Here is a 17,181-nt window from a genome sequence, read left to right as displayed (position 1 = left end):
CCCCCAACCATATAATTATTTTTACTGCTACTTCATAAATATAATTTTGCTACTGTTATGAATGGTAATGTAAATATTTGTATTTTCCGATGGTCGTAAGTGACCCCTGAGAAAGGGTCAGTAGACTCCCAAAGGGGTCACGACACACGGTTGGGAGCCACTGCCCTGGAGGAACCCTGCAGGCCCTCAGCCCAGGCTGCTTGCTGCTCTCCGGCCCAGGCACCACGGGAAAACCCCCATCTCCCTTTCACAGCCTCTTGGTTAGCTATAAACCAACCACTGCCGATTTATTACGGATCTCATACTTTCCATTCACACCCATCTCTGGGGATCTCTGCCCAGGTTTTACCAAGAGTATTACATTTCCTTGCAGTTGACGGCATAAACATTTACAGTGATACACAGGGGCCCAATAAGTTTTAGCAGCATGTGGAGTCCATCCTCAGTAAGCCACACCCACCCTCGAGGGGCCACCCACATGCAGGAGAGAAAGACCAGGAGGGCTCAGTGGGCTTTAGAGAATGCACCCCAACCGGGAGCTGCCTGCTCCGATGTGGATGTGAGCCAGCCATCAACATCAGCATCTTACCTGAGACCAGGGTGAGGCAAACCAGCTGCCTCTTGTGGAGCCTGCAGCGGGATACGGAGGGAGCTTGGGGCAGGGAATCAGGCTGCAGGCACGTTCCAGTTCCAGGGCAGGCTTTGGCAGATGCAAGCATTTCTTTGAGGCCAGCTCTCGATACTTTCCGGAGACGTACTTCTCGGCACACCTGAGAACTCTCTGCTGTGTCCCCGTCTGACATGTCACAGAGCACTGTGAAGAAGAGCGCAAAGAAGGGCTTTTGGGTGGAATCAGTGAGCAAAGTATCCCTTGATGAAACTGCTTCAACACTGACAGAAATACAGACCTTTCATTGCTCGGGCCTTGGCATTTAAAAAGCAACTGCAGCATCCATGAGAAAATCTGAGATTGTGTGCCGAGGCACACGGTGGTCGGGTGTTGTGGCACGGGGTCGGGTGTTGTGGCACCGGGGCGGGTGTTGTGGCACGGGGTTGGGTGTGGTAGCATGGGGTTGGGTGTTGTGGCACAGGGTTGAGTGTTGTGGCACTGAGGCAGGAGGATGGCAAACTTAAAACACTGCCTCAAAATGAGAACAAAACAAGCAGAGCGTAGAAGCAAGGCATTGTGGGTATTAGGGGCCATCCAGAGAGAAACCACAAGGAGATGATTACAGGACACTCTTACTGAAAACTAAGTGTTGGCCTGTCACTGATAACATCAGAGAGATTTTATGAACAGAGACATGGAATGAGTCACAGCTCCCTGAATCGCCCCCACACCTCCTCCGCAGCCACAATATAGGCCCCAAGAGCACTCCAGCGTTCAGAAGCCTTCCCTAGTAACCCGGCATGGGAGTGGGGGTGGGCGATGTGAGCATTTGCTCCCTCTGGGATACATGCCAAGTTTGAGTGGTCCTTCAGCCCAATCCTTGTGTGAGCAGAAAGGCCTGGACAGACTGACACATGGACAGAAGAGGCTAAAGTATTTGCTAAGCAGAAATGGCTTGTGAGAGCAACGTCCTATTACCACAGGCCAATGGTGGTGCCTGCAGCAGGGATCCCAGCTCTGAGGAGGGAGGGAGCGCTTGATTTTGCTAGGAAAGATTGGCAATGCTGAGCAGCCTCCGGATCACTGTGCTAAGGTGCCAGCAGGTGATCTAAGGGAGTGGAGGTCCCAAGACTCACTGGCTTCCTAGTGCCTTCTGTGACCCCTTCAGCCAAGACAGACTCCACACTGGAATACAGTTCTATGCTGTGTGTGTGTGCTTGTCTGTGTGTGTGCATGTGCATTGCACATGTGCATGTGCATGCATTCGAGAGTCTGCATGCACATTAGTGTATGTGTATAATCATATTCTGCATGTATATGTGTGTGAGAGAGATCAGTGTTTTAAATTCCATGTCAAGGATTTTCTCCCTGGACACAGCCCATAGAATATGCAGCCTAAGTCTTCTGCTTGTCTTCACGGGCAGCTTCAGAGGTTCGCCCAGCAGCTTTTCAAATAAAGAGGCAAATCCACACAGAGGCAGGTATCCATTTGCTCTGGGTGAAAGGGAACCTAGACTCTTGACTATCCCCTGCAAGCTTACTTCACCCAGTGGGCAATGCTGCATTCAGTGTTCACTGACAAACTGTCTCCCTAACGAGAGCACTGCTTAATGGGGGCACCTTAGGCTCTTTCCTGAGAAGTATGAGCAGGAACAGAACCAGGTATTGGCTCTCTTTCTCAGCTGCTGTAGGAAGGTGGAGGTTTGCCCTTGGGGAATAGAGTCCCCCCCTCTCTTTTTCTCTGTCTCTCTCTCTTAAATAAAATCTCCTTTTTTATTTTACTTTATTTATATTAGTACACTGTAGTTGTTCTCAGACACACCAGAAGAGGGCATCAGATCCCAATAGAGATGGTTGTGAGCCACCACATGGTTGCTGGGAACTTAGGACCTCTGGACAGTCAGTGCTCTTAGGCACTGAGCCATCTCTCCAGCCCCTCTTTTTCTTTTTCCTTTCTTTCTTCCTTCCTTCCTTCTTTCTTTTTTAAGAGAGAGAGACAGAGAGAGAGAAAGAGAGAGAGAGAGAGAGAGAGAGAGAGAGAGAGAGAGAGAGAGAGAGAGAGAGTTTTTCTGTGTAACAGCCCTGGCTGTCCTGGAACTCAGAACAATGATTTCTTAATACTCTACATAGACAGTACACCCTTGACTGGTGTGACAAGATTTCTGAGGCCCTTTAGACCTCACTTAGGCCAAAGCTAATCAGGAAGCCTTTGTACTCTAAGCTCATATTCCCATGGCTAGTTCTCCTGTGTGGGGTCTGGATATTCCCAAATAGTATGAATGAGGGTGTGCCCTTCATTTACACCCATGCTGTCGCTGGCTACACAGCTGGCAGTTCAGCACGTGCAACCTAAAGCATTTCTACAAACATTAAGCTGGCTGCCCATCAAGACCATCTTGAGAAATGGGTCCTGTGTTTTCTGAATTAGCACATCTTCTCTCTAATCTGGACAAAGCTTGATAAAGGCTACCAATATTCTTTAGTTATGGGCATCGTTGTGAGGAAGGATCCGGCATTGAGGGAGGTCGGCATGGATGCCAGCAACAGGAGTGATAGGAGAGCATGAATCAGGGCGGTGGCTGGCTCAAAGCGTAGGAAACGGAACTTGCACAGTGCGAGGAGACACAGTGAAGGTAGAGGAGGCAGAAGCAGGCAGCTGGGAGAGTAGAGGTTGAGCTCACCCTGAGGGGATCTGGTGAGCATACCTGGGACCAGGCAGATACCAGCCACTGTAGCTTCTTGTGCTTCTGGCAGCGCTTGAGCAGGCAGACCTCGTGGGTCCGAGGCTTGGGTTCTGAAGTGCAGGCGGTGTCCTGCAGCAGCTGGGCTCGAGCGGAGGGGTTGGTGCTCTTGCAGGCCACCGTTCTCTTCCTCCAGCCCTTCCCACAGGTCCGTGAGCACTGCGCAAGAGGGCAAGTGAGCAAAACTTCCGGCAAAGGCGTTTCCCGGTGTGTGGTCTAGCCACCACCCCTTCTCGGCCCACCCGGTTACCTCTCCCCAGGGCCCCGTGCTCCAAGCAGGTGGGCAGCTTTGAGAGTTGCAGGCTTGGTGAGTGGGGGGTGCAGGCTGTGGACACAGGTTGGCTGGGATGGACTCGTCTCGGTAGTGTGCCCTCCGCGTGCACCGCACGGGTCTGCTCTGGGTGCCTCCACCGCATGTCCGGCTGCAGGTGCTCCAGTTTCCCACAGACCAGCTGGAAGGGGACACAGATGCCCACAGTGAGGGGAGGGACAGTATCCTGGCTCGAAGGCAATAGACACATGTAGGTGGTGACAGGGGCCCATGGCTTTCCAGTGACATCTTACACAAATGCAGGGCTTTCTGGCCACAGTTTTCATAGAGAGGCCTTTTGGACTGGTGCTGGGTATGCCTCTCAGACTTTCAGGGGGATCTGGTTTCTCTGTACTTGTCAATAACTCACTGTAGAATAGACCTCCAATCTCCCTTTAATTTTTTTAAAAACAAAAATAGAAAGCTTTAATCATTTCTCCAAATAAAAGAACTTCGTGCTTATATGCACTCAGCTTCAACAGTTGTCCATTAACACCCGACCTTAACATATATAACACTCATGTGTACTTGTATGCAAATGAAATGCAGCTATTTTAATACAAAATTTCTGTGCAAATTTCAGACAGTTATTTCTTTCTTTTCTTTTCTTTCTTTCTTTTCCTTTCTTTTTATTTTTTTTCAAGACAGGGATTCTCTGTGTAGCCCTGGCTGCCCTGTAACTCACGCTGTAGACCAGGCTGGCCTCAAACTCAGAAATCCGCCTGCCTCTGCCTCCCAAGTGCTGGGATTAAAGGCATGCACCACCACCAAGATCCAAATTCTTTGTGTTTTAAAAAGCATAGCCACAGTACCATTCTGGTAATCAACATATGATGATATTTAACATGAGGTTACAGGGTGAGATATTGATGAATCGGATGGGTGGTAAATACGATAACAATATATTGTATGAAAATATGGAGTTCTCAAAGAACTGACTTACTTCCGATCAGTGATGGGAGATACTTCTTACTTTCTTACCTCCTTCGCAACTTGTTTTGGTTTGTTTATTTTGTATTTGTTTTTCTGATTACAGGATTTTGAGCACATGTCTCTGTTTCTCTTAGCCATCAGATAATTCAGATTTGATTTGATTGCTCCTGCAGCCATTCAGGCCATGCCGAGTCCTTTTGATAGGATGTGACACGCCCCATCATTGGTTCAATCTCCTCACAGCGTTTTCCCCCAGCGCTACACTGTGGATTCCCTCTCCCTTTTTAAAAGCATTCTCTTCGACGGATGTGCTGGCTGGAGAAGGAAGATGGATGGAGGCGGGTCCAAGTGCAGCCCAGTGGTACCCTGCTAGGTTGGAGCTTAGCCTGATTATGTCTGCGCAGCCTAGTGTTGTAGGGCTTCACGGCCATGATGCTCAGGCAGTACACGTGGGACCAAGAGGACCCACACTGCACTGGGGGCTTTTGCCTATTAAGCCATCTCCTTGGTTGACTTTGGAACTTTCTTGACAGTCATAAGGCTAAGGTGGTAAGTCTGAAAGGAGAGGAAGCTGACAACCTTTCCTGGAAGAGAGAGGGGAAACTTCCTGGAAGAGAAACAGAAGCACCACCCTGAGCTGCTGATAGCCGCCTCTAACTGCACAGTGTCCTCAACCTCAGCTGTATCAGAGCGCTTGGACTCAGTTTGGCCCGGAGGAGCCGTAGGGCTGTGTTATTCCTGAAAAGATTCCATTACGCTGTGAAGCACATTGTAAAAGGCCAGTAATGTAAATTTTTGAAACACATAAAAAGGAAATACACAAGGGGTCCAGGAACTGATCCCGTGTCAACTATGGGAACATATTAGATTCTTGGTATCAGCGAGATGAGTGCTTTTTATTACATGCTAAACAAATAAATGGCACATCCTCTGGCAAGGGACTGCTGTCTGCTGCTGTGGTGTGACGGCTCTGCGTTTGAATCCTCTTGGCTGCTCCCTGGCCACCTCTGTAAGCTTTCATGTTGTTTTATGTTTTCCCATTTCTTATGCTCACTCTCAGCCCTGCAGCCGTATAAATGGTAATTGGTGTCCACACTGGGGCTGTGAAAGACATCTTGGCTGCTCACTGGCTTTCCACACCTCCTCCCTAAGTCTCCTGTCTCCACCATCTTAAGCCACTCCAACCGGGTTGATCTGTTCTCTGCCCTTCTCCCTGAACTGCAGGTCATTAAGGAAAGCCTTCTGCACAGAGACTGTGCGCATTGTGTCTGCAAATGCCAAGAGTCTGCTTTGCTTCACGGGCTGTCAGGGGAAATGCCTTCCTTCCAGCTGAGGAGTGAGCTGCAACCCTTCTTGCTCCTCTGCTGACCAAGGGAGGGTTCCCTGAGAGGAGCTGGCTATGGACCAGGCAGTGACTGCTTTGTTTAATTTGCCTGTCTTTACTAGTAGAAAAAAGAAAGCTACCTTTCCTTGAGCCAGTCAGAGCTCCCAGGCAGGGAGTGGTGCTTCTTCACAGGGCCTCTGTGGGAGGATCTCACCACTGCTGTGGGTTATAGAGAGAGTTGCTGCTTTCTCTCAGAGCTTATATTTCCTGGGATCCTTTCTTCAACATTAAGTACCTCTGCTGATATCAAGAGCTACTAAGGTTTGGGTATGGAATGTCCCTAAAGGCCAGGGTGTTGAAGACTTGGTACCAGTCCTCAGTGCCTTTTCAATAGGCAGGGAATGTTAAGAGGTGGGGCCTAATGACAGGAAGTTAGGCCATTGGAGCATGCCCTCAAAAGAGACGCTGGGACTCCCAGTCTTCTGGTCTCTCATCTGCTTCCAGGCCACTATGAGATAACATCATTCTCACTTTCCTGTTCCTGCTGTGATGCCGTGTTTTCCCACAAGCCCGTGCACCGGGGAAACCAGCCATGGAAGCCTCTGAAACTATGAGCCAAAATGAACTCTTCCTCCTTTTCTGCTGACTCATCCCCTGCATTCCTTATGGAAGTCAAGCACTGACTGACACACCAGCTACTTGATGTTTCTCAGTTAAATACCCCCCCATGCATTTTTAAAGGTAAAAATAACACATGGCTTCACTCTGTTGTCTATTGGCTCTGTTGGAGCTTCAAGTTCTGGCATTATGTTCTGTTTTCTAGGTTAATCCTCAGTGGATGCTTTTGGGTGCAGTAAACATAGGGGATAATGACCACAGAAATCCAAGTCACGGCATACCTGTAAGAAGCTGTGAGGAGAGTTGGTACATATAACTAGACCTCGTCTGACAGATGGGGACACAGAGAACAGTATCAGTGTGGAGGCTCCAGCCTGAGCATCTACCATCAGGTGAGTCTTTCACATCCCTGTGTCTATAGCCCATCTTTCACAGATAACGGCATCCGCCAGCACATTCGGGTCCCTCATTAGACTTCTTTACATTGATAAGTGAGCCTTGATGACCTCAGTGACACCTCCACCCGGTGCACATGCATGCATGGCATGTGCAGTCATGTGCTTCTAGCTGCTTCTGTGGTGGGAGAGAATGGGTGCTAGCCAAGCTCTGAAGCCACATGAAGCCCTACCTTCACACGTGGAAGCCATTTCGGATCCACTACCCTTTCTAAGTGAAATGTTTTAAATATAAAAATTCACATCCAGCAGCAGACACAGGCACTTTGAAGAAGCTGCCCTTTCCACGAGGGAAAAAGTAAGTTAATTTAGAGCGCAGCAGGCTATATACCATTGGCTGGGGTCAATGGATGAAGGGTGGGGGAGGAGACAGATGCCTGATGACCTGTAGATCTCTTTTCTTATCTGGTGATGAGAATTTAGGAACTAGTCTCTGCCAAAGGCCACTTTGCCATCATCCACTGCTCTGTGGAAGCCAGTGGGCCTGCTAGGTAACCAGATGCACACGCAGGAGCAGTGGCGCCAGGTACATAGGCTCGATAGACCCTCACAGTCTTCAGGCATGTGCTGATCTCTTGAACAATGCACACAGAATCTCCATGTCCATCTACCATGTAGCAAGCATGGAAGACTCAGAAATCAGGCTGCACTGCCGCGGTGGCCCAGTGATGTCTGTAAAAATGATATTTTACAGACAGAGGCGGAAAAGAAATGCCTCCTGGGAAGAACGGAACTCTCTGGAAGCTGTGGAAGCTGATAATCTCACCTGGCAATTTACTGTACTCTCTTACTTTCTGGCTATTTAAGATGAGCCCTTAGTTCCCAAGTAGCAGTTTGCCCTGACTTCCTCCTTTCTCTCTTCACCGGGATTCCTAAGGCCTGGCTGATAATCTGGTCTTTGAAGTCGACTCACTGACCACCAACCCCCGTTTTAGAATTTCAGTGCCTTGCCTCATAGTTGTTTACATAATTACTACCTTCCAACTACATGCAAGTTTTTATGGCTGCGCAGATGTATATGAGGATGGCTCGGGCACTCTGGTACTGAAAGCATTGATTTACTCAGGAAGTTTTGTTTCACAAGATAGAAGGCTAAATGTTAGATAAGGATTTCTCACAAGAACTTGTTAAGACCCAGGTGGTATAAGAAACTTCAAACTCTTTGAAGGTTTGCTGTAAACTATGAGTGACTCTGTATTCTAATCAGGAAGTTTGATGGCATCTGTAAATTGATCCTCTGTATCTGTTTCTTGAGAAACTATGTTCATGATGTTGCATTTCCTTGTACCAAATGGCTATGATAATTGTACCTGCCCCACTGGCTACATCTTTTGAAATGGTAATACCAACTCTTCCTGTATAAAAATCCTTGCCTTATAGCTCCAAAATACATTCAGTTCAAACCGCCTCTGTGTGTGCGTGGTTTGTTCTGTCTGTCATCTCAGCCGGACCTGTGCCTTCCTGGACCAGAGGACCCTGGTTATCCCTAAGCAGACCCACGGTCTGTAACACTGCACCATGGCTGTTGTATTATCTCCTACCTTCTTTTATTAAAGGTAGTTTACACAGTTGGCAGACATATGCTTATCAAAAGGCCAGGACTGTCTTTGTTTCCCATGATGCTTCTTTCTAGGACTTCGTACAGTGTCTCTCCCTGCTATCTAGGTCAGAATGGAAAGCCCACCCCTGACAACCGACTGGCATAGGGCAAGGACCTTGAGGATTGGCACTTTACAGTTAATTCATTTTCTTTAGCCTCAAAGATTTGGGCCACTTCTTTTTTCCTTTGTAGAGCTGAAGGAGAGATTTATAATGAGCCAGACACAGACCCAGGATTGTTTTTATGTCGAAATGCGGGATTTCTCCGCTGAAGCTTGTAAAGCCAGACATCAAAAGCTTTTCCAAAGGAGTCATTGTGGCATTAATGTTATAAACTGCGAGGAGCCAAAGGCCTGGAAAGGTTCACTTATCAGAAGCCAAAATGCTATTTTTACCAGATTTCCTTCTCTTACTGCCCTGTCATTGTATATTATCTTTCAAACAATCAGGAAGACCATAAAGCTTCGTCTACACAGGTAAAGACCAGGAAAAGGGAATTCTGGGGGACAGACAGCAAGCAGACCTCCAGGCTCTAAACAGTCTCAGGTCATCCCAGTTCCAACAAAAGCGTTCACCTGAGGGACTCCTTGCGGACACATGGCTATACAGGAAGCTTCTCATGACGCCTTTTGGAGGGACCAAGCAGTTCATGAATGAAGGCAGAGCCATGGCTCCTGGGGGATTGGCCCTTCCTGTACTTCTATCAGGAATGGGAAGAGAAGGGTGCGCCTTTGAGCCTGGTAGCACAGCACAAGTAACTCGTTGACCAGCCTCGTCTCTGAGGAAGTCAGCAGTCAGTGAGTGAGAGATGAGGCAGGAATAAGAAGACCTCTTAGTGCCAGCTTCTGTTCCCAGACAGCACAGAGGCCCACACTTGCCCTTGTTCTGTTGGAAACTGCAGGGCTCCAGAGTTCAAATCCCCAAAGCTCCATCTGGCCTCCTGCAGAGGAGAAAGCTGCTCCTTGAGCACTTGGGTCTGCGAGAATCCTTCACTTAGGGTTTTCTGCAGAAACCTAGACATCGCTTTATGTGCTTGAAGGGAAGGCTGCAAGCCTCCTGGTGTTGAAGCAAAGCCACCTGGGAGTTAGCCGAGATTGTCTTCAATAGTTTACTCCTCTGAGACTCCCAGTTAATTCATCTCAGGAAGGGGGAAGGGCTTTCTTGCCCATGGAGGGCAAACACAGGATGCAGTCTGTTTATGCTGTACTTGGACAAGTCAGGCTGAGGCAGTAGGGGAGCTTACAGCTGACGACTAGCCAGGTTGCCCAGACTGTACTTCCACCCCCTGTCAGCAAAGCACACGAGCACTTTCTCACGGACAGGCTCCCTCTCGGATGGAGTTCTGTCCTGGTGGTTCCGTGTGTCTGCTGCATTCTTCCTGAGACATAAGCCTTGTGGCCTGGGTGGTCTCCTCCCTGCTCCTGAGTTCACATCAGCTTCCCCAGGAGCTGGTATGTGTGCACTCAGGCATCCACTCCTTGGAACCCTTCACCTCCCGAGGGAGCTCTCTGGCCTTGCCCACCACTGAAGCACCATCTCAGAGGAGTCAACCATGCCCTTGGATGCTCGCAGCCTTTTCTGCCACTGATGTCTTTTGGGTTTCACCCACCCTGCTGCGTCAGCCTTTAAAACCTGTTTATGCCAGCTGAGCTTGTCACTGGAACTGTGTAATGTAATTAGGTTTGGCAAGAAGCTTTGTGAAACATGAGCCTGAAAAGAGAGGCTTGATTCTAAGAAAACGAAGTTGTGTCTTGGGATGACTCAGTCAAGGCCAGTCATCAAGTGGGACTGCTGTCAAGTTAGGTGTGGCTGAGGAAAAAGTAGAATACGGAGAGAAATAAAAGTAAGCTGAAGTGATTTTGTAGCAAGATGAATAGGGGGAAGTCCACCCATCGTTCAGAAACTGAAACCAGGTGCTCTGAGCTTGTAGGTGGATCCTTGTTCATCAAAAGGGTTGGGCCCTTCATTCACAGAATGAGCAGATGGGTATTAAGTTATGGGTACCAAGCGAAAGTAAATATGCAAGCCATCTGGGCATCTTTTAGGTTTGTCAGTTTTAAAAATCAGTGGGCACACAGATCTTATCTTGATGACTTGTGACCCACCCTGCAGAGTCTCTCTGTTCACAGACAACTCCAATCGATACTCAGTGGCCCAACTCAACTCCTGCCACCAATGCTGCACCCTGCTCTGAAGCTGGATCCTGGCCACTCTCCTCCAAACCATAGCCACCGTCCTACTCCCGAGCAGAGATTCTCATCCCAGCTGTGGGGTTTCATTCCACTTAATGCCTACGCTGTGCTTAGCTGCGTGTATACTGTCCCCCACAGTAGAGCTGGGGTCCCTTGCCCATGGACCAGGCAAAATTCCTAACCAGACAGACTTTGCGAAAGCCTATGGTGAGGATCGACACATCTGGGATGATGGGTGTTAAGAAGGATTTCAGGGGCTTCCAAGCTGACAACATGAGAGAAACAATCCAGCACAGCAGAGACAAGGTTGAGAGAAAGCACCTAAGACCAGAGTGTGGCAGTGCGCAGCAGAGAGGGGCTGGAGGCCTTAGATGACTGGAAGACATATAGCGAGGCCTCCGTGTGTGAGGGAAGGACCAGAGGAGCTCCTCTGTAGGTGATCTGCCCACTGGAAGTGATTGCAGCAAGTCACTCATCAACACAACTCACACTCACTGCCCACAGAGTGCATGCTCCAGAGCTGGCTACTTCATCACTGCCTTTGTGAAACTCACGGGTTGAAGAAATTGCATTGTCTCACAGATTCTCAATGGCCATCTCCATCTCCAGAGCACAGACACGAAGCTGCTCTGTGTCGAGAATCTTACCATCCCTCAAAGTTTCCTTTTAGGTTCACCACAGGTCTTGTGGAGAAAATGAGGAGAACTCATTTTTTCATATGGATGCATAAATCCATCAAGTTGTAACCATTTGCCCACAGGGTTATGCTAGTCAAAGCCTGTCCTTGTTCCTGACCTTGGCTACAGAGCGGCTGACTTTCTTAATTCTGACCATAGAGTCAATGTACTGTGGGATATAGCAGCCTTATTTATAATAGCCAGAAGCTGGAAAGAACCCAGATGCCCCTCAAAGGAGGAATGGATACAGAAAATGTGGTATATTTACACAATGGAGTACTATTCAGCAATTAGAAACAATGAATTCACAAAATTTTTAGGCAAATTGTTTGATCTGGAAAATATCATCCTAAGTGAGGTAACCCAATCACAAAAGAATACACATGAAATGCAATCTCTGATAAGTGGATATTAATTAGCCCAGAAGCCCTGAATACCCAAGGCACAAATTGCATAACAAATGACTCCCATGAAGAAGTATGGAGAGGGTCCTGATCCTGGAAAGGATTGATCTAGCATTGGAAGGGAATATAAGGACAGAGAAAAAGGAGGGAGGTGATTGGAGAATGGATGGAGAGAAGAAGGTTTATGGGACATATGGGGAGGGGGGATCCGGGAAAGGGGAAATCATTTGGAATGTAAATAAAGAATATAGAAAATAAAAATATTACAAAAAAAAGAAAAGTGACCCCTGGGTCAGGTTGTCTGAATTCAAATATTTGCTCCTCTTTTTTGGAAGGCTGTCTTAGTTAGAATTTTACTGCAGTGAACAGACACCATGACTAAGGCAATTCTTATAAGGACAACATTTAGTTGGGGCTGGCTTACAGGTTCACAGGTTCAGTCCATTATCATCACTGCAGGAGCATGGCAGTGTCCAGGGAGGCATGGTGCAGGAGGGGCTGAGAGTTCTACATCTTCATCTGAAGGCCTCTAGAAGACTGGCTTCCAGGCAGCTAGGGTGAAGCTCTCTCATCCACAGTGATATACCTACTCCAACAAGATCACACCTCCTAATAGTGCCTGGGCCAAGCGTATTCAAACCACCACAAAGACCTTTGGAAAATCATGACTGTCCATGTCTATATCATCTGTAGACTAGAGGTCATCCTAACACTCCCTCTATGTGCTGTTTAGAGAAACAGGAGCTGGTGTGTACAGCAGGAACTGCTGAACCACAAACTGCTCTTCTCAAAGAGATATCATCCTCCATTTCACCCCACCTGGACCTCCACTCCTTAGCCCTCACTCCAGCAGTGAGTATACCCCATGTGGTGCACAGGACTCAGTAAACCCAGTGCATTATCAATGTAACACACAAGCGAGGAGAGAAAGGTGTGTTTCCTACTGCATTACTCAGATATACGTTTTTAGAAAACCTTCAGAAGGGCATCAAAGGAATGGCCAATCAATGTGAATTATTTTAAAGCAAAAATAAAAGTAATAACCACAGAGACACAAACATTGTCCCACATTTCACTGATTTCCTGTCACATGCTAATATGAAGTAGTAAAGAGATCTTCATGTCAAGATTCTGCAGGAATATTGAGTCTATCAATGATGTAAATTTTAAAATTCTACAAATGAAAGGAAAGGGAGGGAGAATGAATGAAAAAAAGCTACAGAAAACCAGGTGCATTAATGCATTTCTAAAGAGGAAAAATAAATTCACTGGATAAGAAATACTAGAAAGATTTACAAATAAGTGTCCTGCATCTCCGCTGGAAGAATGCCCTGGGGCTCGTCGAGGTAAGTCAGCACAGGGAAATACAGCCTGCGAGGAGCTCTTACAAATCCTGTGCTTCTTGTAGAAAATGTAACCAAGTACTTGTACAGCTCCCAGGAGAAGCTACTCAGGTCCACTGAGTCGAGAAATGGGAACACTGGGTCTTTTGTGTTGCGTTTAGACATCACTTTTTGATGTTCCCCCCAAAGGCCAAGGTTTTTCTTCCTCCTGTTCACGGCCACACCTTTAGACCATGGGCCCCCAATAAGCTTATTATTCACTGGCCAGGCAATGTCTGCCTTACAATATTTAGACAAAAGTGAGCTACACAGACACAAAATTGCATCCCACATGGGTGGGACAACTTCACAGCTAAGACACTTGGTTCCCTGGAGAGATTTCCTGTCCATGTTTCCAGCTGAGAAGGGACACATGTCACCCAAATTGTTCAGAAGATGAGTCTGCTAATAAACATATTAACTAAACCACCCCAAAAGATGCCCCTGAGATTGAACTGCGTCTCCTGGCATCCATGGGTAACAGGGTGACACAGAATCATTTTTGTCTTCAATAAAAGGTGACTCCAGCACAACGCTTTCTGTGAAGACACTCTTGCTAGGGGATGCAGTCACCTGGCCTGGGAGAGACAATTGTCCTACCACAGGGTCTGATGATAAATGGCTTAGGCTGGTGATTCTTTAGAGAAGCAGAGGCTTTCCTGCCACATCCCTCATAGCCATAAATGTAACTATATATCTGCAGATTTGGTGGCAGCTGCACTGGGCCCATCTGAGGACATGTTGCTTTCCTCCTGAGCATCTTCCTTTACCACATATGTGTAAGCATGGTGGTATGATGGTGTCACTCCCTCTGGTGCAGGGTTTTCTGACAGACTACTTTGTGGTTTCTTGGATGTTCATACCAATGTAAATATGTAGACGGGATCCTCTCCAGGGTCTTGAGCACATTTCAAGCACTGTGTATTGAGTGCGTCTGGATTGTGGGAGCCTAGAGCACAGCTGCTCAGTCCCTGAGGCTTGGGAACACGGCCAGTGGGAACACTTCAAGGACTTAGCCCAGCAGGCTCTAGTTAGGTTCCTTCTCAAGTTCCACTTTAGAGCTGTGGTGACTGAGAAGCCACAAATTGCCTTAAATGCGATGAGTTTTCGGAGAGTACTGAAGAAGCCGATTAGACATGCTTATTCTCAGACTCAGTCCCCCAGCCTCCGACACACGGTGTGAAATCAGCCCATGCCCTGCCCAAGTCTCAGTCCCAGTCCTCTGCATCAGAGGATTCAGAGGGCCGGCAAGTGCATCCCAGTCACAGCATTAGTCCATAGTATCTTCAGGGAGGTTTGCTTGCTAAGAAAAAAGAGAACTGAGTATTACAGTTCCTTGTTTTATATAAAACCTGAGAGCTGTCAATCAGGGCTGGACAGTAAGTGTGGAGATGAGCATTGAGGAGTGACAGACGTCCTCCTCCTCCTCTTCCTTTTCCTCCTCTTCCTCCTCCTCCTCTTTCTCCTCCCCTTTCTTCTCCTCTTCCTCCTCCTTTTCCTCCTTATCCTCCTCTTTCTCTTCTCCCTCCTCCTCCTCTTCCTTTACCTTCTCCTCCCCTTCTTCTACAACAGACCCAACAGTTGTTACATACAGTGACAATGGTACTGGTACCTGAGTTTAATGATTTCTCAGGATCTGTCTATCTTATCTTTAAAGCTCTCAAGCAGCTCTCTGCTTACACCTAGCTAACTGTGGAGGTTTGAATAAGAATAGCCCTCAAAGTCTCCTAGATTTGAATGCTCAGTCATTAGGGACAGACCTCCTCTCAACACATCAAGTCTTGAGCTCAACCTCTGAAATACCTGAACCTGACCACATCTTACCACCAGTCCAAATCTGCCTCCTAAGTGGTCTAGCCTCCACTTTCATCCTCCAGCACAATAGAAAGAATGTCTTAAAAATGCTTCTATGTCTCTGTGTCACCCCCTCTCTCCTTATTCACTTGCTGCCAAGCCTGGTGGTCTCAACTGTCTGATTACAACAACAGACATAAACTGTTCTTTGACTAGTCTAAGACACCATATACCAACATGCCAAGTATATACCTGCCTCAGGGCCTTAACAGCTTCCTTTCTCTCAATCTGGGATGTTCTTTCCATCTCTAGCTGTGCTCTTGTGATGATGCAGCATGTCTTTCAAGCCTTGCAGTAAATTCCAAGTCATTAGGGACTAAACATTCAAATAATCTGAGCACTGTTTGAGAAGGAGGTGTGGCCTTGTTGCAGGAAGTGTGTCACTGGGGTCAGGGGTAGGCTGTGAGGTTTCAAAAGCTCAAGCTAGGCCCAGTGGCTCTTCCTGCACCTCCCGATCCAGATGTAGAATTCTCAGTTCAGTCTTCAGCACCATGTCTGCCTGTAGGCTGCCACGCTCCCTGCCATGATGATGATGGACTGTAAACCAGCCCCAGGTAAATGACTTCTTTTGTAAGAGTTGCTGTGGTCATGGTGTCTCTTCATAGCAATAGAACAGTGACTAAGACACTGACTGAATACCTAAGTTTATAGTTTCTGTATCATTCTTCGGAAGCATCCCCATCATGAAATGCTTCAGTAGTGACATTACAAGTCTGTGAGTGATTCATGTTGCAAATGTCATCCATCGCTCCTCAAGCACTCCTGCAGAATTCTAGGGAATGAGGAAAGCTGTAGTATATGGGTAGCTCCTTAATACGTTTGTGTTATAATTTGTATGATCACCAGCCAATATTGAAAAAAATCTGACGCTCAATACTAATTTTATTTATACAGACATCTGAAATTATTCTGCATGCCTGATATTCTTCTATCAAGTTGTGAGGATCTCATCTCTAGCTCAACTGGTCTAAACAATGCCAACTTTAACAGCAGCCAGCCAGAGGCGCAGTCTGCGAACATTCACTCCAAAGGCTTGTATAAAGAATGTAAAAACAATGCCTGGGTAATGTATGTCTGTGTGTGCGTGTGCGTGTGCGTGTGCGTGTGTGCGTGTGCGTGTGTGTGTGTGTGTGTGTGCGCGCGTGCACACACTCAGATACCTGCAAATAATCTGTACTGATAAATCCAGTGTCAAAATTCATCGTCTTTATTGGTTTATTGCTTTTCAATATTATAGAAATGATACCTAGTGATTAATGAGGTGTATAATCTGTAGGAATTCTACTTTGAACAATAAATGTGCATGATAGGTAAAAGTACTATGCCCAATTCAGAGGCAGTGAAACTGAGACTCAAATGTACTCCCAAATGAGCAGGCCCCATGTTCTGTGCTGAAAACAGAGTCAGGGCCAGGCATAGTCTGGGAGCAGCTGAAGACTATTTGTTCTATTCCAGGCAGACAGTGTGGGGATTGGGCTTCCCAGACAAGGGCGGAGAAGGGTAAAGAGGATGACCTATCTGGTCACAGTAGACTGTCATCTTAATTAGCAGGGTTTCACCACTGTGGTTCACTTATTAAATGCTTTAACAAATTAACAAAATGTAGCATAAATTCTTAACAAATGTTAATAAAACCAATAAAACAAATCATCATGGAGAATATAGGGGGAGTTGGAAGGGTGAAACCGGGGTGGATATAATTGTATTTCATTATTTATATGTATGAAATTCTCAAAAATAGGTTCGTAAAAAGTAAAAAGAAAATATTCTGAATATGAGATTGGTTTTAAGAAGTGGCAGGAAAGGTGAGGTACCAAACCAAACCAAAAGAAATCAAAAAACAAATCAAAAATCAACTCAGAGAATGGAAGACACAGTAAACAGAGAGACAGACACAAAGGGACTTTACTAGTAGCCACAGGTCACAGGAGCAGATTAAATTTATATATATAAAGATATCTTTCACTTGATCAAATCCAAATTCACCAAAGGAGTGTGCACCACTATTTAAAAATAAAGAGGACTGGGATGCAGAAGCCTGAACAAAGACAGAAGATGTGGTGCTGACTCCATAGTATTCAT

At 46.9% G+C, this 17,181-nt stretch overlaps 1 protein-coding gene across 1 annotated transcript in view; it reads right to left on the bottom strand.

The window, feature by feature from the left end:
• The window catches only part of Adamts16 (ADAM metallopeptidase with thrombospondin type 1 motif 16), a 125,353-nt gene that overhangs the window by 6,402 nt on the left and 101,770 nt on the right, over nucleotides 1–17,181 (bottom strand). The window contains exons 19-21 of the mRNA XM_052159967.1: nucleotides 3,602–3,803; nucleotides 3,316–3,510; nucleotides 590–814 (exon numbers count right to left, since the gene is read on the bottom strand). Coding sequence (XP_052015927.1) covers nucleotides 590–814; nucleotides 3,316–3,510; nucleotides 3,602–3,803 — 622 coding nt within the window. The remainder of the gene's footprint in view (nucleotides 1–589; nucleotides 815–3,315; nucleotides 3,511–3,601; nucleotides 3,804–17,181) is intronic.

This window comes from Apodemus sylvaticus, chromosome 16 (genome assembly GCF_947179515.1).
Source record: "Apodemus sylvaticus chromosome 16, mApoSyl1.1, whole genome shotgun sequence".
Lineage (NCBI taxonomy): Eukaryota > Metazoa > Chordata > Mammalia > Rodentia > Muridae > Apodemus > Apodemus sylvaticus.
This window is presented reverse-complemented; position numbering and strand designations above follow the sequence as displayed.